Source organism: Cryptomeria japonica, chromosome 9 (assembly GCF_030272615.1).
Source record: "Cryptomeria japonica chromosome 9, Sugi_1.0, whole genome shotgun sequence".
Classification (NCBI taxonomy): Eukaryota; Viridiplantae; Streptophyta; class Pinopsida; order Cupressales; family Cupressaceae; genus Cryptomeria; species Cryptomeria japonica.
Window position 1 is genome coordinate 647,127,244 of NC_081413.1, and position 14,555 is coordinate 647,141,798.

Sequence of the window (14,555 nt, forward strand, 5' to 3'; positions counted from 1 at the left end):
CTGATTAGACTGAATCAACGATCCTCGATAACTTTAAGCTGATTTCTGTCACATTGTAATGCAGATGAAGAAACTAAGTGGCTACCACATGTGGTGATCATCATTAAATCAATTCAACAACCTGCAAGCTTTTAGGAGTGCACTCAGCAACAACTTAGTGATCTGATGAGTTCGTCGAGCATTAAATCAAATTAGGCTACTGCTAATTCATTGAAGGTAGCACCTACCTCCCTTCTAGTTTGGTGCATATATTCACTCCCCTGTTGACATAAATGAATCCAAGCAGTGGTGCCACTGTTTTGGTCTTTTTGTCTCTCCTTTCTATATCAAATTTAGAGTTTCTTGCTCTTTGTTTAGGATGTAATTTTGGAGGCTCATGTTTAGAAGCTAGCCTTGACTGTATACTTTTATAATATTTTTGTTATACCTGTTAAGTCTGGAATTTGGAAATTTTTCACGTGTCTAGGGAATCAATGCTTTTTTAAGCTATAGATGTGTACGATTAAAGCATTAACTTATGAAGTTGTGACAATCTCTTCTTCTGCTCCACATCTGTTTTATTGTGGTTAAATGTCTACATTCTGCATTATTAGTAATGTACTTGTTGTCTGTTGACTGCTGCTTCATGTGTCTATTTTGTTCTGGTGATAGATAGAAATATCCTAATCTTGGCACATCATCTTTCTTAGATTAGGATTTTATTTTCATGTACTTCTCCCTGTTCTCTTTTCCTTTGCAAGCAATTGGAGAGACCCCATTGAAAATTTGACAAGGAGCCAGCTGTAAAAATCCCAGAGGTTTTTTTGTGGAGCAAGTCCCATATTGCTAGACTTTCAATTGTTGCATTCTCCTGATGGTGCTGATATTATGGGTGCACATAGCATAAGCATCGGGTGGCTGCAATATATGAGTGACAACACTTCATAAGTTGTGTGATATGCTGGTATTTGCATTGTTGTAACCTTATCATATAGCAATTTGTGCCCATCTGCCACTTAACATGCTGCTGATTGCAGATTTTGAAGGGTTTTGCCACTAAACTCTTCACCAATTACATTTTTCATTGTAATATGCCCATTTGAAACAACATTGTAGTGTGATTCAAGTGTGTCAACCACTTAAACATTGCTTGATTGCAAGTTTAATGTGTTTCTGACATCATCAGACACCCTGTTGTGTGAATCAGCAAGTGTTGACACTTAAAATTCCCTTGCAGTCATGTGTTGATGCCACTCTCTGCGAACTGGTATTCTTTCTAATTGCTATTTGGATATTGGTCATTTATTTGCTTCTCTGTCTAATCTGCCTTGATTGACCCTCTGTATGCTGATGGGGAGGAATGGACAAGGATTGACAAGCTTAAGCCATATAAATACACAAAAAATGCTTTGATAAATACCAGGTTGGTTCTTATTCTAACCTTACACGCCTTGGATGGCACTCGTTAAAGAAAATTTGGTCTTTTTTCATATGAAAATTTTGTGGAGGGTTAGGGAAGGGGGTGGTGTAAAAGTTATCAGATTGAATGCCACTTAAGGGCGACAAGGTGTGATCCCAAATGTCAATGTTTTCATGAATTTGTGAGTAGATTTTTATCCAGAGATATATTATTACAACTTAAATGCAAATGTTTTCCCTTATGGGTATCTAATGTACACATATTTTTGCTTATTGTTTGGAATCAAAGTTTCACATGCACTGTGTACAATTAAGCAACATGCACATTTTAAAAATTTGGATTCCGAATCTTTATTTTGATTTTTTTAGGGTGCAACATAGGAAGACATTTGTGTCGAAATTGCATATTGACTAGTTGCAAACCAAGGAGCAAAGCCTTATTTAAGTTTTCCATTTTAATTCACGTCAGCTAATAATTTGGAGTATTATCACTTATGATTAACTTCAACTGTGATTTTATAATTCATTTCTCCTTGTTTTTGAGCTTGAAATATCCAAATCAGGACTTGTGTTTGTTGATATGGTTTTGTATTTTATTGCTGTTGCAGAATCATTTAGGTCACTGAAGAGGATGTTTATGGGTTACTGATATATTAATAGTTTTATTCGTTTAATTGAGAACAAGGTAGTCAGTCAACTAATTTGTGTAGACTATCATTTGACAGGTGCATCATAGCAACACTTCTCAGGGTTCCTCTTATGAAATGGATTTCCAAGAGTTAATTATTGCTTATACTAAAAAAAAAGGTGTTGATCTTAGTGAAAAAAATAGCAAAACAGGTGTTCATCTCGAAAATGTGCAACATGTTCTTGAAAAGAAACAAGGACTTACAATAGAAAATTCTTCCGATTCAGATACAGTATCCTCCAGTGAATCTGATACGTATATGGAAGAGACTGATAACCATAATTGTGATGTTAATTATGCTGCAACCTATGGAGATGAAGAGGATGCTTATGAAGGTCAGCAGATGACTGCTGAATACCTTGAAGATGAGAATGATGAGCAGATGGTTGAAGATTTTGATGGTATGCCTTTAACATCATGTTTTCAAAATTCTATCATTATTGGTCATGTGGTAATCCATAAGGACAATTCACCAAACAAATCTTTTCTCCAAATGAAGAAAGCCAGAAGAAAAGACTTTGTCTTACAAATTCATAACTGTGTAAAAGAAATTAATTATAGATTGCATGGGATAGACTTTCAAATTTCCTCACAAAACAAATCCTTTTCCCCAATTAAGAAAAGTAGAGCTAAATTTCGTGTCTTCTGTATTCATGACTTTTTTGTAAAATGAACTAAATACAGAGTGCATGGCACAAAATTCGAAGATTCTCCTTCCAATGCGCATGGAAGAAAGAAGAAGAAATTATTGCATGAAGATATAAGAAAACATGCATCTAAACATGAGACACAATTACTTGAAGAAATCCTCAGAGTAGAAAAATCCACTAGCAAAATTGGGAATGATTGCCCTTCTTTATTAAATACTCTATATAAATATGCATTAACTTTGGAATGATTGCATTGTGATTCTTCATTTCCACAAAATGCTATTGTGGAGTCCAGGGTTTCTGTCCACACTCCATAAGCTCTTCAAAATAGCCCTAGACAATCATATTTCAGTTAAATTATCTTCGTCTGTTGTGGTGCTGTAGAGATGTCTCAAGTGTGTCCTTGAGTTATTTATTTGTCCTTGGGTCCAGAAGAATTAAGTGAATTAGGAATTATGGACTTAGTCAGTATTTTTAATGTTTGACTGAATTTCACTGCCTATTAGATTAAGTCTGCCAACTCTGTCCTGATTCACATGATCCATTTTGGATCAAAATGCTGGTTAGGGGTGCCCGGTAAAAGCCTTTTCCTCAAAGCTATGAGAGGAACGGAAATTATGAATATGAATCAATGACTCTTCTTTAACAGGTTTCCAGATAGGCAGCCATCTAAAAGCTCCACTTCACTGGAATTAGGAGAAGCAAACAAACCATTTATGCAACAAAACAAATTTTTTAGTTCACTGGGGTCTAAATGCTGTTTTCTGTTTTTACAAGTTTCAGAAAGTTGTAAACATTGCAGTGTTTCTCTGAGTTTTGGGGATGGGGGGATAAGGTTCTAAGGAGAACTTAGATTTTCCAGATTTTGGGGACAGTGGGCAGACAATCATTAAAATCATATATAAAATGAAAAATTTGAATTTTAAAAAACAAAAATATAAAAAATACCAAAAATTAACATAAACTAAAGTAACCTGAAATTTTAAAGGAAGTAATAGTATAATAAGTTAATAACAAATCATTGATTCCTTTATCCGTGTGATATATCAATAATCATATAGATAATATGAAGAGTGATATCTCTAAAAATGCCCCTCTTCCTCTTCCTCTTTTTCTTTTTCCACTTTTAGTGAATGCAAAACAGTAATGAGCATGTGTTTAAAAATATCTTTTGGGTTGGGGGGAGCTTTAGTGGGCCCCTCATTTAATTTTTTAAAATTTTCCTTTATTTTGTTTGTTATTGTTGATACGTGTCCAATGGGGGTGATGCCTTGACATCCCTCAAGGGTCAGAGGATACTAGGGTGTTCCATTATCTGTAAAATAGAAGATGATATCACACTTCAAGAAAAGGGGAACTGTCCCGAAAATGTCTCAAAATGGTATCTAGATCCAAGGGAGGACAATAGAATATTGTACACTTTGCACATTTCGTCATATGGAATAACTCAATTTTAAACATTTGATTTGCTAGGTCCAATCTACTATGCACAAGATGTAATGTCCCTTTTTCACTGAGTCAACAAGTGGAGGACCCTTGAACGCTTTTTAATACTTATCAATGGGTGAGTGGTGATTTCTTACTAGTGAGGTTTTGTTTTGTTCATTAGTCCTTAGTATTTTTGTTTACTGCTATATCTGATAAATTAAGTACAGAAAATAATAATACAAATAATAATGCATACCAGACACAGCAGTAAAATATATCTTTATTCGTAGATGCAATTATTATAGAGAAGACAACAATTCTCACACAATCGAATCCAGAAGCATTCACTCACTCAGACTAGAGATGGTCGGCGAAGGATTACAATTCACCCGACTATTCCATACTAACTTCCTTGGCGGTACACAACACATTTAAAGGAGCCGACGGTTGCTGAGAGGAACACAACCGTCAACCAACCGACACATTAATTACCCTAGAGTGACAACCCACTTAATACAAACAATTAATACATTGGTAGATAACAAATATTATCAAACATAACAATAGGCATACACAATTTTTATGAATTTTCAGCCATTTCTTATTTTTAGGGGCAAATCCTAAATTTAAGGTCAGTTGTAGGCAGGGCCCACACCATTAGTCTCCTCATGGGGGATTTACTCTAGGGGGGAATCTTATGTTGACCTTGCTAATGCCCTTGGAGATTTTGCCCTTGGAGATTTTGAAGTGTAAATGCTTGTTATAAGCATCTTGGGAAAAAATTATTCCTATTTCTCAGGGGCTTTTGGAGGGTATGGGGGCATGACCACATGAAGCCTATCATTGGACACATGTCATGCACCCCTTTTTCAAAATTATGGAGATAATTAAGTTGTCGAAAAAGTAACTTTATATTAGAAGACCGTTTATATTTAGTTAATTAAAAACTGTGTTTGTGATTATTTTAAGTGTCACTAGATCCATGTAATGTCCCCATTTTGAAATATAATTTAATAATAAATCTATAATCAGTGTTCCATGGCTGTTGGGGACGAGGGGACAAAGGGCCTAAGGTTGGGGACGACGGCGAGGGGGTGGCAGGGTGGTGGTGCTGATATAGTTATACATATGCTTATAGTACACGAAAAACTAGTTTTGAAAAGATGTATAATAGTATAAGAATTACATTTCAAATGAAACTCTAGGAAATTAGTAAAATTATAAAATAGCAAAATTTGAAATACTAAATCTAAATACAAAGATTTCTTGAATGCTAATTGCTAAATAAAATTTGACAAATGAAATTGTCAAATTGGAGATTTCTATTATATCAAAAATATGAATATCTGATGTCATATGAGATATCACAAAGGCTATAAAGATGATTACATGATTGTGTTGGATGAAAATTTTGTACACTTGGGAGGATGTGCAAAATTGTGGTTTCAACCACAGCGTATGAGTTAAAAACTCTCATAATTTAAGGGAAGGCTCCCCCTTTCCTACTATTACTAATTAACTAAACACTAATCTAACATGGGTGGGACAACATCCTTTTCTCTTTCTTTAGAAAAGATGATATTCTTTTATCTTTTTAGAAAAGAAACAACAGTTAAGAAAAGAAATATAACGTAATGAATTTTAATAAGTACGAAGATGCTTATACAAAAAGAAGTGAAGTTTCCCTGAAAACCCAAAGTTTACCATTACTTCCCCAGGACAAGAGAATAGAAACAATGCTTAGAGTCTTTACTTTCCACTATCCTATCTACCTTTTCAAAATGATTGAAATAAGAATAATTTACTAGATATAATAGCACAAAGTTTGCTGATATGGTGCGCTTCTGAACTACTACAAATGGGAACAAGTACAAGCACCAAGTCCTGCAATTCTCCTCAGTTATGAACACTTAACTACAATAATTTAACCCTTAATACTTGTAGCACAAAGTCTACAAGAAATCAAATCAAAGCTCCTTTCAACAATCTCATAATCTCAAGCAAATGCAAAAAAGTATACCACTATGACACAAGAACACAATGGATATAAGAGCAAGACTTCAACACAAAGTTTGAAACTCAAAAGCCTTCTTGATATTACTTGACAAAACAATTTACAAGTATGAAGCACACAGTCTTTATGACTGTAAATTTCTGTAGAGTTTTCTTGTTTGCTGAAAAAGATAAAAATTACATGAGTACTCTCCTATATATATAGGTGTGAGGGACTAAGAGCAAAAAGTGGAGAAGTTTAACTAAGATTTTTTCCACAACCGACTATAACTAACTATGACTTATTCAAATTGCAATTATGTTGCTATTCAATTTGTAATTTGTTTATATGCAATTACAAGTTACAAGATTACAAGTGATGAGATTGCTTGTAATCATAAGTTTTTGCATTACATGTAATTTGTCAAAAAGAAAATGCATAAATAAAAATAAAACTCAAGTGTCATGAGATGCTTCTTGTTCTTCTCTTTCCTTGGCCATGAAACCTTGAAACTTGTTGATTGATTCCTACAATTCATCAAAATTCGGGCCTGCTGTATTCCTTGCAACAACAACAGTCTTGATGATAACATCAAGATATCTCACTGTCGCCACTCTATGCTCCTCAAGAACAATTTGCATCTTGTCAAGGAAAACTTGGCAATCCACAAACCTGTTGATTGAGGTTATTGTAAATTGCTCGGATTCCAACTCAGAAAGTATTACACTGTCTGGAAGCAACTCTTCATCTTGACTTACCATTTGCAAGGCATTTTCTTAAAGTTGGAGATGATATCCTGCTCTACTTCAACATTCATTTCAAGAGCAGCTTCAATATCCTTGATCAAGTCTTTGACAACTAATGACCTATTGATCATAAGTTCTTCAAACTCAATATACTTTTCATTGTTTGGTATCTTAGTGTGTTTGCACAGGATTTCTAATTTGACTTGATCCATTTCATGCCATATTTTCAAGTCTCTTTCTGTAGATTCCAGACATTGCTTGAAAACTTCTAAAGTCTGGTTCAATTTCATCTTTGCTGCCCTTACATTGCCCAGTGCTAGTAAGGCTTTCTTCACCACCTAAACACTTCGATTTGCTAGCTGATCTACCCAAGAATCAATGGCTTTGGCCTCTTGAGCAGCCTTTTCAACCTGTTTGATGGACTCTTCGGAAGTAGAGGAAGTTAAACGATCAACCTTCTTTGAAGAATTAGTGATCTTTTGAATCATTGAGATGAGTTGTACGTTCTCTTCCTTGAGCTTATCTTTCTTTGCTAGGAGCTCATCGTAACCTTGAACCAATGAAGCCACAGAGTCCTGAGCATCATACATCCTCCCAGGTGTATACAATTTTCAACCAACAGATTCATCATTACAATGAGTAGCAAATACAAATACTAATAGCAATAACATTACAAAAGACAAAATGTCAAAATGTAGCGAAGGGAGGCCTCTAATCATCTGCAAACTCCTCATAATTGGAACTGTTGGACTTCTCAAGGTCAAGATCCCTCAAGCTCACACCAACCAGCCTTGCATATGAAGTGGTAGGATCATCCTCATCAATATGTGAAGGCTCCTCTAGCTCTACATCCCATTGTGTCGCTGGACCCTCCTTGTACACAAGTGTCTTGCGGTCCATGAGATGCAAAGCACTATGTACAACCACAAGCTTCTCTGCTCTCTTAGAGGTACGTCTGTTCCTCTTAAGATAGTGGATGAAGCTATATGTATACTAGTTCCTCTCAGCAGTTGAAGAACTGGAAACTTGAGATAGCGGACGGATAGCTAGAGTGGTGGTCAAAGATTTCAGACCATGACAATTCCACCACAAAAGTGGGTCCTCCTGTGCCATAGTTTCTATATCCATCTTTGCTGCATCTGAATAGCCTCCAAGAGTGGCAAATTTTCCCCATTTAGTGCAAATTATGCCGGCATCTCTAGAATCAAACATCTTCTCTATGCACCTAAAAAAACCTCTCTTCACCTCATCATCTTGAATTAGTGTCACTCTACCCGGTCTAGCCTTGTACCACTTAGGATTCAAGGCAAAGGCAACCTTCACTTAATATGCAAAGGAAGGTTCAACTTCTCCCATTTGCCCTGAATGATTGGCCAGATGTGCTCATTGTAGAATGCTAGAGAGGGGTCCTTTACTCGCACAACAACCCTCATCTGGTCAAGCATAGAGTCGATGCACTCATACACCTCTCTAAGGTTAGGTGCATCCCCATCCCAATATCTGATGACCTAAATTGTGGAGAAATGATGGAGACAATGTATTTCACATCAATCCAAAACACATCACTCTTCACTATCTCCTTCACCCTTCTCCCCTGCTCTGTCTTGGCCTTGGCCCACCTATTCCACTTATTAGTCATAACCATGAGGTGCAATGCCTCTTGCAACTCAATCATTCTCTCCAAGAGAATGAAATAGGATGCATATCTGGTCTCAACTGGTTTCAAGAACTTCTTCTTCGCAAAGGTCCTAAAGAGTGCATGTGAAGTGTGGTGGTTGTAGATAAACATTTGCACATCTCTCGCATCGCTGACCACTCCTCTAATCTAGTCAATCTTCCCCATGTCCTTGAGTGCATTGTTGATGGCATGCACACAACATGGGGTCCACCAAATATGTCTATAGGCTGCCTCAATGAGTTTCCCTGCTACTCCACACACATGGGTTGCATCTGTCACTACTTGGACCACATTTTGTGGCCCAACCTCCTCAATAGCCTCCCCGAGGACCTTAAACTGAAAATCAACATCTTTGCTATGCCCTGTACAATCAACTGCTCGAAGGAAGTATGGGCCCTTTGCACATGTGACCATGATGTTGATGAGTGGATGATGACTAATGTCCGTCTACCCATCCATAACTATGCTGCACCCAGATGCCACCCAACATGCCTTCATTTTCTCTATCAAAATATTGATCTTGGAATAGCTCTTATCTGTGATGTCCCCTTCTAGCTAGAGGCATCACTCTAGCTTGTGATTAGCCTATCAAAGACCCTCGTAGGCTAGTAGGATTGGATAGAGGGTCACCTTGGCGTGGAGATCTTTCGGGGGACAGAGCAGAGTACATTTCTGGGTTGCCAGAGTTTGTTTATGATGAGTTTTGCTTTGAGTTTGGCTTGGCCAGGCTATTTTTAGTAGTTGGAGATGGACCCCAGCTATTTTTAGTAGACATCATGGTCATATGGGTGGTCAACTAGTGAGCTCCAGTTTCAGACGGCATAGCTAAATTCAAAATATTCGTGGAGTTAGACAAGTTTGAATGACTTAGCATTTATTATTAAGTGATTTAATAATAAAGTTATAAAGTGACTTTATATTATAATCACTTAACTTGAGGGTCAACTCATCATTAGACGGGGCCATGTTTTTAATTAAATTATCTGAGTCAGACTATTGAAATATTAAAATTAAATGCCCATTTAATGATTAAAATCATTTTGACACCCAAAGTGAAATTAAATGAAATTACAAGCAAAATTGTAATTAAGAGGATTAGGGTATGACTTGCAAAAAGGATATATAGCGTTGAGTTTGGAAAGAAAAGGATGGCGATTTTATTTTGACATTGTGAAATTGAAAGGGTTTTGCTCTGGAGACTAGGGTTATCAGCCACCATTGGAGGACGTAGTTGCTTCAATGTTCACCATCTGAGCTGATGAAATATTTAGTGATATTTGGTTTCAGGAAGACTTCATTCAGAGGTCTTATTTGCATCTAATTGCGCAAGATTGAAGAATAAATTCACGAGAAATTATTGCAGATTTATTGAAGAAATTTTGGTGATTAACAAGTATGGTACGGATTGCTACAGTACTGCCGTACGGACCGCTACAGTGCCACGTGAACAGTACCGCGTGAATAGTGCCGCCGTACGGATTGCTACAGTACCGCGTGAACAGTATTTTTTTTCAAAAAAAATTAAAATTTGCAGTTCGCAGATTTTTTTCAACTACTGGGACAGCAAAAATCAGGGTTTTATCTTACATTGTAATAAATTTGTTTTCCAGGCATATTGGCCATAAAACAGAACAAAAATTCCCTTGATAGTCTCGTAAATTAATTCCAGCAGTAATATTATTGTTTCAGTATTATTTTAAGCATAGGAGTTTATTTCAATATTGTATCATTGCTCATTATTACCAAAAAACACAAAAAAATCTATAAACATTCAAAAACCAAAACAAATTCAAATCTACTGCATTCAAAAGAAACAGTCAGCAGAGGAGAGCCAAGTTGGGTTCTTACATTATCCAAGATTGTGGTTTTCAATTTCGTCTCACCTGGTGGCACATATGATGTTCCTCCCTTCCCCACCATAGCCATCATCTCCTTATAATAAGGAGACTGTGTAACATGAAATGGGACGGCATTGGCAAAGAAGAACCTACCAATGGATTCATCTATTTCATCTCTCAGCTGCACATTAAACATATCAGCTATGGGGTTACTCTGCAATGTGTGCAACTTGCGTTTCCCTGTCCCCTTAGCCTCTTGTGATTGGGGCATGGCACTAGAAGTGGAAGTGGATGAATGTTTAAACATCATTCCTCTCGTTAGCGATGCATGAGGAGAAGTATGTTGCACTTGTTGGCTCTGCTGAAGGGCTTCTCTAGGAGACAAAGTAGTAGGGACTGAAACATCTCTATCATCTAGAATGCTCCAAAGCTTGTTCATCTCAATTCTATACTCTATATTTTTAGGTTATGCCAAAAATTTACAATGATCCACACCTTTTCCTTTCCAAAAAAGTAAGTGTGCATTTCACTCTAGTGATGCTACCAAACCATCCAACCCCACAAATATTGCACTGCCACTTCCTTGTTCCCCCACTTGTATGTGATGTGCCTTGTACTCTTTAAGCAAACTGTCTTAGAGGAGATTTAGGATCATAAGCAACCCTAGCATACTGTGCCAACAACTCTGAAAGGCAACCTGTACTAGTTGGTGCACCCACAATGGAACTAGATTGGGCTCCAGTATTAGCCCCATGGTCACCCCCCTCATTCTTAGGTTCAAATTCTGAACCATTTTCACTATGAGAATGGATTTCCATCTCATACTCACTCATGTCATGGGAGCTCATTGTGATAGTGACACTGCATTTCACAAAATAAAAATAAAAATAAATTCAGCTTAGTTTAACAATTTGAAATACAAAATTTGAAATTTCAATTTTGAACAATGAAAACAAAATTTAGAATTTAGAATTTTATATTTTTTAAAATAAAAATTTGATGTTGAATCTTGAGGGCATAATGATGAATGATTCATTCATCATTTTGCCCTCAAGATTCAACATCAAATATGATTTTGAGATGAATAAAGAAAACAAGAAGTTTAAACAAACAAATAATTCAAAATTAGAAAATAAAACAAACAAAAAACAAGAAAAACCCTACCTTGTGCTTGAAAAATCTCTCCAAAATATTGTAGAATCCTCTTCCTTCTTTTCTTGTTGTTCCTTCTCACTCCTCTCATGCACTAACTCTTTTCACTCCTTCAATCAGACTTTTCCAAGTTTTTCCTCCTCTTCAGTTTGCTGGAAAAAAAAATCAGACTTAGAAAATGTGAGTGAAATCACCAAATGTGGTGGTTTTGCATTGTTTTGGGGAAAGGGGTGGGGCCCACGTCAAATTAGGGTTACCCCCAACCCCCAAAAATGACACTTTTTTTTTTAAATTAAAAAAATTTGTGCCTTTTTACGGCTGGGTGATGGGAGATGTCTCCCCGCCCCTCAAGAAATGCCTAGGCGTCTCCCCAAGGAGACTTGGAGACGCCTAGACATCTCCCAAGGAGACTTGGAGATGTCTCGGCGTCTCCAAGTCTCCTTGGAAACATAGAGACGTTTCCCTGTCTCTGGCGGAGCATTGGTGGTGGTGGCAGGATGGCAAGAGATGCCACGTCCATGTTTCCGTCCCGGAAACGTCCCCGTCTTGGAAACGCGGGTCAAAGGGGGGGGGGAATGCATTTCTGTGGAATGCTGATAATAAGAAAATTAAGATACAAAAAAATAAAAATAAAAATTAAATTAAAATATAAATGAATATAATTAAATTTTGATTAAAGTTAGTGAATGGTTAGAAGGCATGAAATGATAAGTTGTGACTCCCCGAAATATGAGGTATAAAAGGGAGAAGAGAACTCATTTGAAGAGGGTATAATTTGGAAATCAGAAGTGCTGATCTGATTATGAAAGGTTGTATCCCTTTCAAAGGGCAGATATAATGAAGAGTTGCACTCTTTCAAAAGGGTGCTAATTGCGAAATGTTGTCTCTTACGAAAGGGCATAACATGATGAAGAGGTGTGACCTTTCCCTCACATTAAGAGATATAAAGGAAAGGAATCAAAGCATCCAGTGACATCATTGATCAGATCATAAATGATATTAAGTTACAGGCAGTAACATCTTTGTTCTTGGTGGTATACATGGGGAGGTGCTTAATATGTATGCTTAATATATGAAGCCTGATAATTTTCTTTGTCATATCCCCCTCATATTCTAATAGGAGGAATTTCCATTGTCTGCTTTAACAGACATAGGCCAATCTGGTACATTTCCTTGTTATGCAGAGCATCACTGAATAATGGTTAAGCAGTGCATTGATATTAAAGATCAATAATACATTTCTGTAGTTATTAGAACATGGCTGCCAGTAATGTAATGAGTAAAGATAGAAGGATCTCTATAATTTATATATGTATCCAATCATGGTAAGAGAAGGGAGGAATCCTAAATAGGGGGAACGGTGTTGGGGTCACCCCTAAGCACGCTACCTCATATGTATGGCCGGGTCCACATGAGGCCAAAGGGGGGTGAAGGTGCTCTGCCTTTGGGCTTAAGAGGGTTAGACTTAGGGCACCCTATTGGGGTAAATCCTTATCCTCTCTACCATGGTGATGGATGGAATCATGTGAGTGGGAAGAGGTGGCTTGATTGAGGGGGAATGGTCGTAAGGACACCCTATCAAGTTACCCATCTGTTGGCTTGATTTAGGGGGAAAATTTGTAAAGACACCCTATCAAGTTACCTATTCATGGCTTGATTGTGGGGAAATGGTTGTAAAGACACCCTATCAAGTTACCTATCTGTGGCTTGATTGAGGGGGAACGGTTGTTAAGACACCCTATCAAGTTACCTATCCTAGCTTGCTATGATTGGGGTTCCTTTAGTTAGTTAAGTAACCTTGTAATCAATTAGTAATTTATGATCTATGATCTTGATCTCTACATTTACAGTTGTTTGTAATTGTAAATTGCCTTATGTTTCATCATAATCAGTTATTCTTTGCTTTATGTATCATCATAGCTAGTTGTTTGTAATTATTATTCACTTATATAATATAATTTGTAGGTTGTTTTCTAACTTGTTTGCAGATTTTTCCTTTTAAGGAGATAAAGGTACTCCCCCTCTAACCCTCCCTTATGAAAGGAACTCAGGCAATACTGAGAGGGGGGTGAATCAGTATTGCAGAAATTTACTTTTAAATTCGAAACTTCATAAAACATGAAATGAGCAACTATAAGGGCAAATACACCAGATTTCTCGTGGAAAACCCTTTCGGGTATAAAACCACGACATACAAAAATTTCATTAACAAGAATGGGCACCAACCTGATGAGCACCAACTCAGTTTACAAAAGTGAGCACCAACCCACTAAGAGCACCAACTCCTATGAACAGAGGCACCAATCTCTGATATGCAAAAGTGAACATCAATTTAAGAATTTTTGAAAATAAGTAACAAGAATGCGTCTATGCACCATCATGCATGAACAATGCGCAGCTCTGAACTACCAATCCTTTCTCAAACAGCCTTACAATAATAAAGACAGTCTTCAAATCACCGTGACAACATTCATAAAAAAAACAGTCAATCTGCCTGGGTATTTTCCTTCACAACAGTAATGATATTAACTCTCAGCAAACAATAAAAATACATCCAGTCATTCATACTGATTCTTGTTCCATTTGGTGTAAATATTCAATCATTTCTTCTCGTGTCCTCTATCCTCTGCAAAGACTTCTCCATGTCAAAAGATGTATGATAAAGTCACCCCAAAATACCAGCTGCTCAAACACAACTCCTTCCCACTTTCTGTTACACATACATCAAGGACATGTACAGAATACCATATTCATAACAATATCTTATCGCTGAGATAAAAGCTTACACATGCAAAAGACAAGCATCAGCATTTTTTCAGTATGCTCATACACCTTTTAATATAGAACAATATACTCCCTAACACATTCCAAAAACATAGTCAAAAATACCTTCTACAAGATTTCTGCCAAAACAGTTTTTATTATAAATCCCTTCAATCATTCAATTAAGATTTCTGCCAACCTTCGACTGTTACTAAATATCT

The 14,555-nt window shown here is 36.8% G+C and overlaps 1 protein-coding gene across 3 annotated transcripts in view; it reads left to right on the top strand.

Moving 5' to 3' along the window:
- The window catches only part of LOC131066729 (ATP-dependent DNA helicase Q-like SIM), a 287,762-nt gene that overhangs the window by 21,131 nt on the left and 252,076 nt on the right, over positions 1-14,555 (top strand). For all 3 annotated transcript variants that reach the window (XR_009358846.1, XM_058001560.2, XM_058001562.2), the window contains exon 6: positions 2,124-2,487. Coding sequence is in view for 2 of the 3 variants with exons in the window: in XM_058001560.2 (XP_057857543.2) it covers positions 2,124-2,487 (364 nt within the window). In the remaining variant the exon portion in view is untranslated. The remainder of the gene's footprint in view (positions 1-2,123; positions 2,488-14,555) is intronic.